The sequence below is a fragment of the Lissotriton helveticus genome, chromosome 3_1 (assembly GCF_964261635.1).
Source record: "Lissotriton helveticus chromosome 3_1, aLisHel1.1, whole genome shotgun sequence".
Taxonomy (NCBI): Eukaryota; Metazoa; Chordata; class Amphibia; order Caudata; family Salamandridae; genus Lissotriton; species Lissotriton helveticus.
Genome location: NC_136061.1, coordinates 1,659,257,693 through 1,659,274,375, shown reverse-complemented (window position 1 = coordinate 1,659,274,375; position 16,683 = coordinate 1,659,257,693). Strand labels below are relative to the sequence as shown.

At 41.4% G+C, this 16,683-nt stretch overlaps 1 protein-coding gene across 1 annotated transcript in view; it reads left to right on the top strand.

Moving 5' to 3' along the window:
• The first annotated feature begins 258 nt into the window (after window positions 1–258).
• The window catches only part of LOC144825081 (nicotinamide N-methyltransferase-like), a 145,069-nt gene continuing 128,644 nt past the window's right edge, over window positions 259–16,683 (top strand). Inside the window, exon 1 of the mRNA XM_078683986.1 lies at window positions 259–439. Coding sequence (XP_078540112.1) covers window positions 292–439 — 148 coding nt within the window. The 5' untranslated portion in view covers window positions 259–291. The remainder of the gene's footprint in view (window positions 440–16,683) is intronic.

The window sequence follows — 16,683 nt, the reverse complement described above, 5'->3', positions numbered from 1 at the left end:
ATAGATAATTTCTTTTTAAAGTATCTTTTTTACTGCAATAAAATGAGAGTAGTAATAGACTGCATAATACAAATGTCATAGCCGTGTATGGCCAACAAGCAAGAACACAAAAACATAATGAGATACAGCAGTACAGCCTGCCTGACGGTAAAGAAAACAAATAGATCACAAAGCAAACATGACTCATGAAAGGCGTAACTATGGTTCACAAAAAGCATTTATGATGTTCTTCAAGACTGCAGAAACGTATTCATCACAGGCACTACTTATCAACAACTTTAAGGTCGGAACATGGAGTCCAGTTTAGCATGGACCGATTTCTACCAGAATTACTTTGATGCAGAGAAGTGTTTGGCAGAGTACTTTAAACCTGAATCTGAATTTGCAAGTGATTCAGTGGCACAGCCAATGAGTCGAATTTCCAACTTCTTCGCTGCTGGTATGTAAGTTCCTGCCCTTTGTTATCTTTTCACTTGAATTGATTCTGTGTAGTTAAAATAATTTTATGCAAAATCGTCCTGTCTTATACTTCCTCTATTTCATTCAAAAAACTTGAAAAGCAATTGGAATTAGATGCAATTTTGACATTTGTGTGAAAACTGGGGGGCATATTTACAAGTCCCTTGCAGCACCTTTCTGCTGCCAAAGCATCACTTTTGAGACACTTCAGTGCTGCAGTGTGCTGTCCCATATGTACAATGCCATGCAAAGCCATTTTGCTTGGCTTTACATGGCCTTGTAGATATGGAGTAAGGCAAAGCAGCGCAAGTTGCAGCCTTGCCCCACTCTGCTTCAAAAGGTCCTTCCATAGGTGTTGCGGCAGGTGTACCAATGTAAGACTCATGGATTTTGACACATTCCAGATTTACAAGGATTTGTTAACCTGGGAATGTGCCAAAAGCCTATGCTTTCCCCAGGGAGGCATAATGGTGGTGCAATGAGGGGAAATAAGTCGGGGGCATATTTGTAATGCCCCAGCTGCACTTTTACGGCGCTAGAGCCTCATTTTTGTGACATTTTTCGTTACCGTGGGTGTTCCCTCGCAACACCCATAGTTTTTGACACTGCCCCACATTTACAGCATATCGTGGATCTTGGACAGTGACAAAATTAATGCCTTCCCCAGAGTAGGCTAAACAAAGAGCAGGGTTTACATTTTGCCTGTTTTTTTACTTTTTCCACATTTGCTACATTTTGCAGATCACACAGAACGACAAAAACAACGCCGTTAATTGTTTTTGTGCAGGAAGATGTCCTTTCCTGCACAAAAACAATCATGTCAACAGCACACACACCCTTGCATCATGGTGTAAGGTGCCTGCGATGGTTCTCGGCTGCAGTTTGTGCATTGGCGCTGGCAGGAAGGACAGTGATGCACCGTATCTTGTAGATACAGTGCATTCCTACTCTTTTCTTTTGATGTACGGCAGCGGAGCTAGAAGGATTGCAGCGCTGCCCTACAGCAAAATATTGTAAATTTGCCCCCTTTATTTTTCCTTGTTTTTTCCTCTTTTGGTGTGCTGCATTCTGCAGCACATGGAGTAGGAGGACAATGCAATTAATGATTGTTTTTGTGCGGGAAGATGCCCCTTCCTGGACTAAAACAATCATTCCTACAATGCAGGCATCCTTGCAACATGGTGCAAGGGGGTCTGTATAGGGGCTAGGCAGCTAATTGTGTGCCAGCGCAGAGAAGAGTATTGCTGTAAACATGACACATCTCTGCACTTTCCTAATAGCGCTGTGCTTTAAGTTCACCTGCACTGCTGCATTATTTTGCTGTAAATATACCCCTGGGACTTTGATAATACTTTTACTATAAACTGAAACTTGGAATACCAATCCTTTGTAAGTGTAGAGTGAATTGAGTCCTGTGTTGAAAATCTATGCAAAATGTCCACTTGCTAAAGTATGCTTGTGATTTACCAGGACAACAAGAATTTACACTATTTACATTAATTTCGAAGTCAAAGTAAATTTGATGGACCTTTCTCTTGCATGTGTTAAGTAACTTGAGTAACATATGGAAAAATACTATTTAAGATACACACTTAGGGCCAGATGTAGGTAAATCTCATTTACCAATTCATAAATACCGAATTTTACCGATTCTGTATTTATGAATCGGTAAATAAGATGTAGGTAATAATTCGGTATTTTATATCGAATCGGTAAGATTCGGTATTTACCGATTCTGTAAATACCGAATCGGTATTTGCTATTGAATCCTATGGGCCTTGAAGCCCATAGGATTCAATAGCAAATACCGAATCGGTATTTACAGAATCGGTAAAAATACCGAATTGCAAAGGGGGACAGGGTGTCACTTTGACACCCTGTTGCACCCCTGTAACTGGCTTGTGCGCCATGTGGCACACATACATGCCCTTAGGGCATGTCTGTGTGCCACATGGCACAGGTGTACATGCACAGATGTGCATGTACACAGGGATTCGGTATTTACCATGCAATTGTACTACATGGTAAATACCGAATCCTGAAAGGCCTGAAGCACTGTTCAAAGTGCTACCTACATCTGAAAATACAGAATCGGTAATTTTACCGATTGGTAAATTTACCGAATCGGTAAAATTTACAGAATCGGTAAATTTACAGATTCTGTAATTTTACCGATTCGGTAAAATTACCGATTCTGTATGTGTTTTTGAGCCCCTATATCTCCATAGCCCAATACCGGTCGGAAACGGCCGAAAACCGGTATTTTCGGCCGTTTCCGACTGGTATTGGGCTACCTACATCTGGCCCTCTGTGATAAAAGTTCAACCCATCTATTATTTCATGCAACAGCTCATGGTATTACAGAGTGGGGGTAGCAAAACAGCACCATACCTACAAGATAAGGCATTGCTGCTCTCTTCCCTAGTTCTGGTGTTCAATTTGGTTGTTTTGCCCCAACCAGATACATTTGGTCCAAAGGTGTGTGCATATTATCTAGCATGGCTTCTGTATTAGAAGGGTACCCTTCTAGTACACAATACTCTGTCAGGCCAACTTTAAAACTGTTCCCGCTTTGCACGTGTGTTGTACAGTGCAGCATGCATCCAAGTTTAGAAATCTTTGGAGAAAAATGTTTTTCTTCTACTGTGCGTGGGCCATAAGAAGTTGTACTTTCTGACTCAAAACTCTGTCCAGAAACTTTAGAAGTTAGGGCTTTCTGTCAAAAACCATGGATGGTGATGTGGGAACATCCCTGTACTACCCATGGGATGCCGCATTGATGAAAAGTAACGCAAAGCAGTGCAAAGTGCTGCTTTGCATTACTTTTTGGAAACTTTCCAGCTTGGATAGTAAATAACAAATATTGTCTAATATTTATAAATGTTCTGCTATCAGACAGCACTGAACTGGCCATAGAGGCCAAAGAAAAATTCCATCAGGACATAAGTCTTAATAATGAATGGAAGGGCTGTGCACTTCAAAGTCATAAATCCAGACTAAAGATCTTGGAGCAAAATGTGCAATTTTCTGGCATATACTCACATGATAACCTACCTCAGTTTCTTTGTCGCGGGTGGATCTAGCTCGGCAACATGGTAGTCTTCTGACCATTGATTAACACTCTCTTTATAATAGTCACCAATCATAGAGGGTCACAATTAGCAAACTACTTTTTAATTATTAATGTGGTAGGTCAGATTTACAACCCATTCCGACATCTCAATTTCGCAGAATTCCACACTGTTCACACAATAATGGTCACAAATCTTGCATCCAGTGTATTAGTACATCTGATCCTAAGTGGGAAACCCAGTAATTTCATAAAAGAGTTTCAAAGTGAGAAAAAAAGTGTTGAAGCAGGACTAAATAAGATGAGGGGAAACACAGGTTTTAAAGTAGATCACTCTGGGTTTTATGTGATTGAGCTATAAGAAATGAAGGGTGTAAGAAAGTTGATTATCATAGTTCAGATCTATTTATTGAAGGGAACGTTTTTAACACGTATGCCCATCTAAAACCACTGGCCGGTGGGAATGAGGGATAAGACTTAGTAGGAAGGGCAAATGGGAATAGGGAGAATAAGAAGAGAGAGCGCACCAAAAGGAGAGCAGAGAATGAAAACAGACAGAGAGGAACTGGGGAGACCTGTACCTTCCAAACCGAGATCTTCAGGTAGGGGACTTATAAATGTGTTCCTTTGTCTGTGTTTCATGCAACTGCGACCAGAAGCCTGTGCCTATCTAAAAGCATATGATGCAGATCCAAAGATTTGGACTGGCCAGATAAGGAGGCCTAGTCTTAAGACTTGTAGGTATTGAGGACAAGTACGTTTCTTACATTCTTAGGCTAGCAATGATATGCTTGGGTCTCACATTTTGTCAAGAAAAGTTACTTTGTTTTGTATACAGCTCAGATTTGTTTCATTCTATAGACAGCCACCACCTTGCCCCCACGAGTCTGGCAGTCTGTGTACCGCTAAATTCCGTAACCGGGCCCTAAATTGTCAGGAGGAACCCAATAAATTAAACTGAGATCATCTCCCCGCTTACTATGGCACAGAGCAGACCGATTTATTTTAGAGAAATGTGTAAAGAATTTATGCAATACCAAAACAGTAATACTGTAAAAACACCAAACAATAAAAGTCTCACACCAAATCAGAAATAATTGAGTAAAAATGAATAAACAAAATGGCCCCCAAATGACAAAAATCCACAAAGGTGAACTGGAGTTAAGAGTTTTTAAAATGTTACGTTAGAATAACTCTAAAAAGCTTTAAGTAGCAATTATACTATATGGTTGCAGTAGACCTGAACCTAGGTGTGAGCTGAGGCTCAATGCAATGGAGTACAGTTCCGATACACCAACCAAATTCCGTCAAAGATATTACCTTATGACTCAGGAGCATATTTACAGTGCCCCTGCAGTACTTTTATGTTGCTGGAGCATCACTTGTGTGATGCTCTGGAAGAGCAGTGTCCTGGACGATATTTACAAGGCCATGCACAGCCACCTTGCATGGCTTTTTATGACATTGTAAATATGGAGTAAGGCAATGCCTTACACTGCGCAAAAGGGGTGTTCCATGGGTATTGCTGTGGCTGTTTCTATGCAACACCCATGGTTTTTTTACACTGCCCCAGATTTACAAAATTGCGTAGAGCAGGGGCTGTGCCAAAACTAACCTCTTCCCAAAGCAGATGTAAAGTGGAGAAATGTTTACATTTATCTTCATTTTTTCCTCTTTCCATGTGTGTTTCTGCAGCCCTTAGAGCAAGGAAAACACCTCCTTTGTTTACGTTTGTGCAGGAAGGTGTTTATTCCTGCACAAAAATAATCATGCCAACAACACAGACACACTTGCACCACAATGGGAGAGTGTCTGCATTGACACTCGGCTGCAGTTTGTGAACCAGCACTAGCAGAAGGGCCATATCTTGTAGATACAGTGCGCTCCTGTCTTTTTCTTTTGACTTAAGGTAGCACAGCTAGAAGGCTTGTCACACTGCCCTACACCAACATATTGTAAATGTACCCCTTAGTGTTTTAAGTCCCAACTGTTCAGGGTTTCTGAAGCAGCTCATCTCTCTCACTTGTATGGGTTCCAGGACCTCAGGTCAGCACATTACGGCCAAAATTAAATCGAGCAGAGACCACCAGGAAGGTCCAGTGAAGGTACAGTTGAAAGTGGTCAGCTAGGCTCTCCATAGTCTCTTGCAACTTATTGTGTCCCAGTAGCCACATGCAAGATCAGTCAACTGACCCTTGGAGTCCACTTCTTTGTCCAAGGCACCAGAGGGATCTTCTGTAGGTCCATAAAGTATTCTGAGAAGGGCCTTTTAAGGTTGGCGCTAGCTACTGGGTTAGTGTGCCTCCTTGGACTTTCATCTAACTTTACTTTTGTGAATTGGGCCCTATGACTTTATCGTTGAATTGAATTTATGATAACTATAAAAATAGTGATTTCATTATTTTCTAGTTGGTCCCAAACCCAAGATGTAAATACTAATATTTTATTATGTAGTCTGGTTTTCTATAGAGGCCAGCCAGGCCTGCCTCAGTGAACATAGCTTTTGGGGCCTTGTCACTGTAGGGACATGGCAACACTAATTTTCAACACTTTTAAAAACTATACATCCTACTTTCTTGATTACAAGGTTTACATAGAGGTGACTTACTAATATTTGCAAGGGAGGTTGCTGCCCTTCAAAAGGAGTTATTTTGACAATCCGCAGTGCAGGATTTAAACTCCAGCAGTCAGTCTACAATGGTATACATGAAGTCATATTTTGTAGGTCAACTCCCTGGATGGCACAATAAGTACTGCAGTTCATAGGTGGCCTTTAACATCCCGAGATTTGTGCATATTCTACAGAATACACTAGGGACTCTTAGGCAGAATAAATGTCATTTAGGAATAAGCCAATCTAACAATGTTAATAGGGGGACCATGGGCACTTTTCTACTGGCTATCATGGGGAAAGTGCACAGAGTCCTAAAAACAGCAAAACAGAAGGGGCAAAAATTGAGGGGACATCACGCAAAAGATGGACATTTCCTACAAAGGGGCAGCCGTTTTTCTAAAGCGCTTGTATAGTCCTGATGAATATTGATTTAAGATTACCTCACCAATTAAACCCGGGTGTCATTAGTTTTCCAGTGGGCAGAGACACACACACACACTAATATTTTACCCAGTGGTTCAATGATAATGATTAATATTCAGATTTACCACTGTTTTAACTTTTTTTGTAACACTATTAAAATAATATAACATACTATTACAATAAGCATTATGTTAAACATTGGGTTATAAAGATTAAAAAACAAGCATAGAATCCAACAGCACTCCAAATCACATTGGAATTTGATACTAACGTATGGAAACAAGGGTTTGAGGGAGGTAATATGTAGGGATTCAAATTCAGAATCTATCCACGTAAAACCTTTTTTTTCTTAGATAGGAGGTTGCAGAAAAATCCCTTGTTATGGATAAAGCCTGTAGAACAAGTATTCATTAATAATGCAAATGAAAAGGTTGTATGTGTTAAATATAATTGGTAAGCAGGAAAATGAGCACTGAAGTAGGACTCTATCTTCGCTGTTGTTGGGGCTGACTGTGTGCTTTTTTGGAATTGTTAATGTGGTTTGAAATGGGACTCATGTCAGTGTGGAAGTCATTCAGTCCATTTCTCAGGAGCTCAGGAGTGCCACGGAAATTGGGGTAGAATACCTGACCAGTAGCCAATGATAATAAGGTCACTGTCCTGGATTGTGGACATGGTGTAATTTCTTCAGGTCCTGATGCCACATCAACCCAGGATGCATTTGTCTTTAATCCATACAAGTGCCTTATTTCAAAGTGCCTCCCATAGTTATTCTCATGCATTAGAGCCTTTAAACGTGGATCTAAGATCTTGACATACACTTTTTTTATACTCCCTCTGTAACCTCAGATATTTCCTTAGCTTTGGATGAAATCTGGTGTTTGTGTGTCAAGTTGAGTCAATTCCTTTACAGTCAAATTGTGCTTTTTGTGGGAAACAGAGGCTTTTTCCAAAGAACGTGGGTGTTTCTGGAGTTACTGCCTCAAGAACGTTTGTGGAAAATATGTAATTGAAACCGATCTGCAGTTTGCGCAAATGAATTGTGTTTCCATATTAGTTGTTTGCATGACCTCTGCATATTGCCTTGTTCGCCTGTCCTTTCACGATGACTATGACTAAGTTAAAATTCTTTGGTTCATACAGTCATAGCTCATCTCCTTATTTTAGTCATAGATGATCTGATCATAGAGCTAAGGCGAGGAGCAAACATTCCCAGGTCTCTTTGTGCCTGCAGCTCTCTCCAGAGGCTTTCTATCTTTCTTTCATTTTCTTTTGCAGTTTTACCCGTTTGACCAGCATTTCCTTTGTTAGGAAGATTGATTACATTGACTGGGAATTAGCCTGAGTTAGCCAATAAAGTCAAGGCTATTTTACTGGGGAATGACATCACCTGAGTGTTGTCCACAACTAAACGATCAACCATGTCATCTGATAGCTCATGACTCACTTCCTTATTGTTGTCCTTCCAGCACAAGTGTAATCTCTGCCTGCTCCATAACCAGTGCACCTGAAGGCAAGTGGGGCATCTCACTGCTTCTCTTGCCTCCTACTCAAAGTATTTTTCTACTTCTTTTGCTCCTCTTAATAAAGGAGTGGTTCAACGCTGAGAGGCTTTCCTCACAAAGGAATTTCATTCAACAGGACAGCTCTTCTCTTCAAAGGATGTGTTGAGCTCTATGTCTTGTGATACTCTTTGAAAGAACAGCAGGAGCAGAGATTGTTTAATTACCCATGTAACGAGTGCCAGGTATAACAACAGCATTATGTACAAGAAAGACCCTATGGCAATTAAAGTAAATAAGTGTGTGAACATCATGAAGATGTCAAATACCATGGTAGCAAAGATCGAGACATTTGTCACCCCATGTCATAGGGGTAATACATGGTTCAGTTTAAGCACACTGGGTGCAATCGTGAAGATTCAATTTAAACCAAGATTTGAAGTGGAAAGTGACCACCCAAATCTACGCTCATAGATTAGTGGAGAAAAAATACCTATTGGTAAACCATGTCAAACATTGGAGAGAGATTGTGAAGCAAAACCAAACATGTGACTCCTCCATCAAGTACATTTTATGGTATTGGATGGGGGAGTCACCTGTTTGCATTCTGGCCAGCTTTCCAAGTACTGTGAACACCTACTTAAAAACAAAAATAAATATGTTATGCCAAAGTTTAAAAGGAGTATGACCATTTGTTTAAGAAAAACAACAGGCACTATTTCACCATAGCAGGCAGTGTCCTTTAGTGAACCAAGTACATGGCAAAACCCTGTACATTATTAGAATGGGACAATCATTCAAGCCAACTGTGGTACTAGTTGGGAGCCTTGCTGTAGTGCACTAAATTCAGGTATCTAAAACATTGCTAGAAAAAGTCAATGTAATGTCCTTAAGAAATAAAGAAACATTTTGGGAGCTGTAATTGTAATGGTCATAGTTTTTTAGAGAAAGAAGAAAGTTTAAATGATCTAATGGATTGCAACCAATTAGATAATTATAAAACCACAAGATTTCCTCATTTGTAGAAATACATTGTTTCAAATAACTTCCTTTAAAGTAATACTCCCACAAATGCAAATGGGTTTAAACATTTTAGGCCTTCTCTATTTAGAAAAAATAAATCACACATTTTATTTGTGGGTATCATATTAAAACCAAGACTCACTCAACGAGCTAAAGATCTGGCAAAGTATGGACATCATGAGGAGAGGTAAGATAATGATCACCGTTTGAAAGTTTTCAGGAAGCAGTCAGAAAAACCCTATATTCACACCTTTGTCTAGTAACCATCGATCAGGATTTAAGTACATAATCATTTTAAGACATGGCCTCAGGCCATACCTGTGTCAGTTAATGCCGTGTGCGAACCACCAATGTTGTCATGTATTAGGTTAACATAATCATGCAACAGTTCGTCACCTGTCATTTCATGCGTGGGGTCAATAACAGTGCATTTCAGGATATATGATTGTGAAGCAGTTTGATGCATCTTGTGAGATATCAGCACCCTTGACATCACAATTCACTCGAATGGGTGCCAAATGCAGTCTGAAGTCATTTATGGATACATCATCCTCAAAACCTAGCCTTTCCAGTCAAGTTGTATGCTATGCTGAGAATAGAAAACCTTTGCATTGGATCTCTGGTTTGGTAAATGCAGCCAGTAGTAAAATTATGTAAGAAATGCAATTTAAACTGAAGAAATCACATCTCTATTCATATTTAGTGGACCTGTTTTAGTGTCATTCTTGAGATGTAGTTTTTGTGCTTCAAAGAAAAACTTTGAAAGGCAAATTAAATTCATATTTGGGCTGAGATCTTATTTTTTTGCAGTTTTATATAGCGCTAACTCAACACGAAGGAGTCAGAGCGCTTTACATGAGTACCAGTTACATTACAGACGGACACATTCATTTTTAGGCACAGGGAGATTCAGTATTTGCCCAGACACACAGGATGTTAGAGCCTCCCGCCAGACTGTAGCCTGCTTCCACTGTTTCAAAGTTGGCCGCCCTAGCCTTTAGGGCACACCCTCTCCTTGTACAAACTAATTTCACTTCACACCGACTGGCGGTTTACTTGGAACATATCTGCCACTCAATCAATAAAGAAAACATAAGACATGGCCAGGTACTCTAAGGTCACTTAATCTGGTGGTTTTGCTTGGTTATTTGAGTGAAAATAGACAAACGCTTTTCATCTATTTCAAGAGAAGGTCACTGGCAGATCAAGAGTCTCCATATGTAAGATGATTTTCCACAAGAGTGTTGCCAGATGGTGCTTGAATAACTTTGACGAAGACATTACTAGTCTAGTGAGATCCGAGCACACTAGGAGATTCCTAGCTCCAGACAGTCCTCACACATGCAGAATTTTCACTCACAAAGTCCTGTGAGAACTGTTTGGTGTTATTAGGCCCTGAAACACATCACAATGTTGTAAAGGTGAGTAGAAAAATCATTCTAAATTGATCTGGGGTCACCCAAAATGTTAAACAATTAAATACTGTTCCTTGGCCAACTGGTACTGAAAACCTCCTTGTCACCCAGAAAAATAAGTCTCCCTGCCTTATGTTTAAATTGTTTCTATTTTTACTATAGGACATCCGAGGACTTTCTTATAGACCTGAATGTCTGTTCCCTGGACTTTGCTCTAGGTTTGGAAGAGGAGATTTAATTGACATTGGGCCATATGTATCAAGCAAATTAGCATTCGCAAAGGCCGAAATTCGCATGGTATGTATGAAACATTTTTGCAGCAAAATAAGGAATCGCTAAATTTGCCATTCCTTATTTTGAGATTGCACTTAAGGAATCGCAAATTTTGCGATTCCTTAAATGCAATGTATCAAAGAAAAATTAATGCAAAAATGCCCATAAGGATTCGCAAATTACCACCAACTTCTAGTTGGTGGTAAGTTGCGAATTCTTTTAAAAAAGCAATTTATTTAAAATCCAAAGATGCCATATGACGCTCATACATGCCCTTAGGGCATGTATGTGCGCCATATGCCCACACATGTCATTTTCAGGGGTGCAGCAGGGTGTTCTTGTGACACCCCTGCACCCTTGAAAATATTCCTAAATTGCGATTAGCAAATTGCTAATCGCAAATTTCCCCTTCATTCCTATGGGCCTCCTGGCCCATAAAAATGAATGGGAAATTTGCGATTAGCAATTTGCTAATCGCAATTTAGGAATGTTAAGGAATCGCTAAAAAGTAGCGATTTCCTACATACATACCATTTTGCGATTTCTAAATAGCGATTCCTTAAAAATCGCTATTTAGAAATCGCAAATGGTGATGATGATACATATAGCCCATAGTCTGCAAAAATTCTTGAACCAGTTTTTTTTGTTGTTAATTTAGAATACTGACTGCTGAGGGAACCAGCTTCAAAAAACTAACTGTGGGCTAAAAGGGGGCTCACGTTATTTTCCTAGAAGAAGAGCAGAACACACTAATTTATAAGAAAATAGTTTGTATTCCTTTGAACTAGTTGGGAAGATGTAAAAAAAAGAGTTTTGCTAACACGTATTTTATTTGAATCAACATTTACATCAACATAATATTGCCAAACGATTTGAAATGCTGTCATCGTAACATCTTTGAGTTCTTGCTTCAGGAAGGCTCCCTTTTCAGATTTATTTATGATAAGAAAGATGTGCCCGGCATTCCAGCAATTAGAACCTGTGGGTTTAAATTATTCAATCAGATATCCAGACCAGGGGACCTATTATGTATAGGCCGTGCTTTCCCTGTTTGCGACCAGTGCACCATAAAACAGGTACGCAGGGCGCAAATATGGAAAGTGTCCCCCATGACATAGAATGCTCGGTCCCCAGAGCAGCCGTAAACTCATGCTGCCCTGGGGGCAGTGCATTCAAGTGAAAAACGGAACGCCTTTGAAGCAGCCACTACATGTTTCACTGTGCAGGAAGCAACCCTCCTGCACTTTTAAAGGGGATTAGAGATCATCTTGCAGGTGGGTGCAGTGATTGACTGCACCAGCCTGCAAGATTATGTCTGTGGGGGAAACACCCATTACGACACGGGCATTGCATCGCAATGCCTTTAAATAGTGGGTATTACAACGTATTACAACGACTTGCGCTGGATGGTGCCCTAACCTAAGGAATAGTATGATTTACTATTCCAACACCTTCCCTACTGTACGTAGACTGGTGTTGGAATAGTAATTCATAATATTCCTAAATCCAGCGCCCTCCAGCGCAAGTCGTTATAACGACTTGTGTTGTAAAAAACTCTGATGTAATGTTGAGCAATCATTTTGAACGCATTGTAACATCGCATATTTGTCTGTGGGGGCCATAGGACCCCGTTTGCCCCTAGAGGGCTGAAAACAGGGAGAGCACTGATAGTGTACCCCTTGTCAGTGCGTTTCTTGACCGCTTCTTTGCCTCTGCGCCAGCGTCTATAATATGGCATGGGCGCAGAGGCAAAGGGATTCCCTTATTTCAAGGGTCCATGCCCCATGCAAATGAGGGAACGCCCTCTTGAGAAAGTGCAGTATGTGTACCAGTGCTTTCAGGATTACAATAGGGACTGAAAAAGCATCTGATGCCAATGTGTCCCAGGGGCGAGTAAATCGAGTGCAAACACCTATTGCGCCCCGGCGCACTTTGTGTAATACGGCTCCTGATATCCAGACCATGTTTTGGCTCAGTATGCATCCAGCTTGACATTGTCTCAATAGTCAGCACACTGTGGGGCAGATTTACAAGGTCCCTGTGTCACCGGAGCATCAGTGTTTGCGACACTCCAGTGGCGTTGTGTCCTGCTCCACAATTACAAGGCAGTGCCAAGCCACTTCGCCAGCGTCTATAATACGGCATGGGCGCAGAGGCAAAGGGATTCCCTTATTTCAAGGGTGCACGCCCGATGCAAATGAGGGAACGCCCTCTTGAGAAAGTGCAGTATGTGTACCAGTGCTTTCAGGATTACAATAGGGACTGAAAAATCATCTGATGCCAATGTGTCCCAGGGGCGAGTAAATCGAGTGCAAACACCTATTGCGCCCCGGCGCACTTTGTGTAATACGGCTCCTGATATCCAGACCATGTTTTGGCTCAGTATGCATCCAGCTTTGACATTGTCTCAATAGTCAGCACACTGTGGGGCAGATTTACAAGGTCCCTGTGTCACCGGAGCATCAGTGTTTGCGACACTCCAGTGGCGTTGTGTCCTGCTCCACAATTACAAGGCAGTGCCAAGCCACTTTGCTTGGCTTAACGCAGCTTGTAAATGTTGTTCCCTTTGACGCACTTTTCTGCATTAAAGGGGCATGCAATAGGTGTTGCTGTGGGCGTTGTCAGCAACACCAATGGCTTTTAGACACTGCCCCAGATTTACAAGGAATCGTATATCTGAGGCAGTGCCAAAAATGAACGCCTCCCCAGAGGAGGTGTAATGGTTGTGCAAATAGGAGAAATACTTTTACTTCCCCTCATTTGTTTCTCTTTCTATGTGTGCTGCATTCTGCTAAGCCTTTTTTTGGCTATTTGGGGTAGCATGCCCTTCGGCCCCTGTAACTTTTTGTCCACATCTGGTATCCACGCCAACATTGTGTCCTTTTCTTCCAACATCCTGAGGATTTTAAAAGTACCCAAGGTTTGTGGATTTCCCTGGAGGGGACCCCGAATTTAGCCAAAATACAGCAAATTATGTTTTTGGGAAAAATGGGGAAAAAGTGCTGCAGAAGAAATCGTCATTTTTTTTCACTGCAAATAGTATCAGCAAAGTGTTTGTGGTGCTGAACTCACCATCTTCCCAGCTTTTAGGGACAGGCAAACTTTGTCTGAAAACCAACATTTTTTACACAGTTTTTGCATTTTACTGGGACATGGCCTATTTTGACTATTTTTTGTGCTTTCAGCCTCCTTCCAGTTAGTGGTAGGAATGGGTATGAAAGCAATAATAGATCCCAGAAAGCTATACATTTCAGACAAATAGAAAAAAATTCTAAATTTAGAAAGGGGTCATTTGTTGTAGATCTTTCCAGATTTTCCTACAGTAACTAACAGTTGAAAAAATACAAATATTGAAATTGAGTTGAAAAAACAGTTGTTTGTGCCAACGTTTTCACCTGTAACTTATTCTAACTGTAGTATATTTTTAAAAGCAATATACTGTTACATTTATGGGACCCTTCTGGTTGTGGTGATATATAGGACCTGTAGGTTCACCAAGAACCCAAGGTTGCCAGTGCCAATAACTGAGCTGCACCTTGCAATGGTTTTTCATTGTGTATCGGATATATAGCAATTAATTTGGTAAACATAGGTATTAAGGAAACCTATGTATTTACAAAATGGGAACAAAATATAGAGTTTAGAAGCAGTAGTTATTTGCACATCTCCGAAATTGTGGATACCCATACTAGCATGTGAATTAGAGAACATTTTTCAAAGTGACGTCTTTTTTACACATTGTCATTTATTTTATTTATTTATTTATTTTAAAGGTTTTATATAGCGCTGGCTAGACCCGGAGGTATCAGAGCTCTTTACATGAGCATCAGATCATAGTTACAGGTTACATCGTTATAAAGGTTACACAGTAATTAGAGCATGGCAACATAGTTACTTGTAAGGTCGAGATAAACAATAAGCACAAATACGTAAGGGGAAAATCAAGCAAGGGGAAAGATTCAGGGGAGGGAGAAGGAGCTGGGGAAGTAGACAGGTAATGAAGGCGGGAAAGAGGAGGGGAGGGTGAAGGACACCGCATGGAAAGAGGAGAAGAAGGGCGATTGGGACACAAATCGGTAGACGAGTCAAAGCAACGTCCAAAGTCCAGTAAGCTGAGATCCATGGGGAAGTGGTATCACTTCCCTATCTCAGTTGCGGCAGGCTCCCTTTACGCAGTGGACTCTCTCAGAGGGGTCTCTGAGACTCCAAGGCCTACATTCTGGATCCTTCCCCAAAAAGGGGAGAGGGAGTGCTTTGGCAAGGGGTGCCCTAACATACCTCAGCTGTGAGTGGCTCCCTTGGCGCAGTGGACTCTCTCAGCGGGTTCGCTGAGACTCCAGAGTATATATATTGGATCTTTCCCCAACAAGGGGAGAAGGAGTGCTTAGTCAAAGGGCACAAAGGACAGGGGGCTAGGTAGATTAGCAAGAAAGGAGAGAGAATTCAGGGGAGAGGGGATAGGAGCTAGGGAGGTAGACAAAGAGAGAAAGAGTACTAAATGGGAACAAATTAGATTAATGAGATATTATATAGCGCTGGCTAGACCCGAAGGAATCAGAGTGCTTTATATGAGGAACAATAATGTTGCAACTTACATCAGTTAAAAGTTACATAAGTATCAAGAAAAGCATTTAAAGAACACATGGGACAAGGTGAATGGAGCAATGAAGGGTAAGGGGATAGGGTAAAGGGGTAGGAGGGAGATAGGACGTAGAGACGAGGGGAAAATCTGTCCAAGATCCGGCTGGGTAGGTGACAGCAGGGGGGGAGTCCACAACCCATCTTTAGCTATATGGTAGCTCCACCGCGCATCAGCCAAATCACTAGGTCTCCACAGTCTGGCGTAAGTTCCACAGGTTCCAAGTCCTGATGTGTAGGCAGGTTAGGTGATAGGTTCAAGGTCTGGTCAATGTCCAATTGTTGTCCCAGTGAAGTAAAAACATGTAGGGGACCACTAAGGAAGCCATCTTTGGGGTCAGGCAGGGGACTGTACTGACAACTGGTACACTGGTGGCCATCCTAAGGTCAGGCATCTGGCAGTTAAAGTCAATATCAAGGACAGCGGCCGCCAGAGAATAACAAATTCAGCATGCACACACCATCACAAGCACATATATGCACAAGTACACACAAATGTGAGCAAACATTCTCATATGCTCACTGACGCACACACACAAGCCCATAGACAGAAAACATCCAAGAACACAAGCACACATAAAATCCCATGCTCAAATACAAAAACACCTAAATACATGAACACGCAAACACCATCACATGCACAGACATACACAAGCACACACAAATGCGCTCACACTCTCAAACACGCAGATACGCACACACACACAAGCACACATACAAAAACTATCCAAAACACAAGCGCACATACAATCACATGCTCCAGAACAAAAATACTCAAGGACGTACACACAAATACATGCACACACACACACACACACACACACACACACACACACCATCACACGCACAGACATGCACAAGCACACACAAGTGTGCACACACACTCTCATACGCGAACAGAGGGCGCATACAAGCAAGCATACAGAAACATCCACACGCACAAGCACACAGACAATCCCATGCTCTAATACAAAAACACTCAAATACATGCACACACCATCACACGCAGCCGCGGCCGGCAGTGGGAGTAAATGCTGGGCGGTGACGTGGGGAGGGGAAGGGGCATGGTGGGGGTTAGTAATGTATGGATTACGAAGTTTTACAGGTAAGTAAACATTTAAATAAAGAAAACGAATTTCGTTGCGCGCACTGCATCGCATTTTGGGATGCAGTGTACTCAACGAAATTTGTTTTATTTATTTAAATGTTTACTTACCTGTAAAACTCTGTAATCCATACATTACTACGTCCCCACCCTGCCCCTCC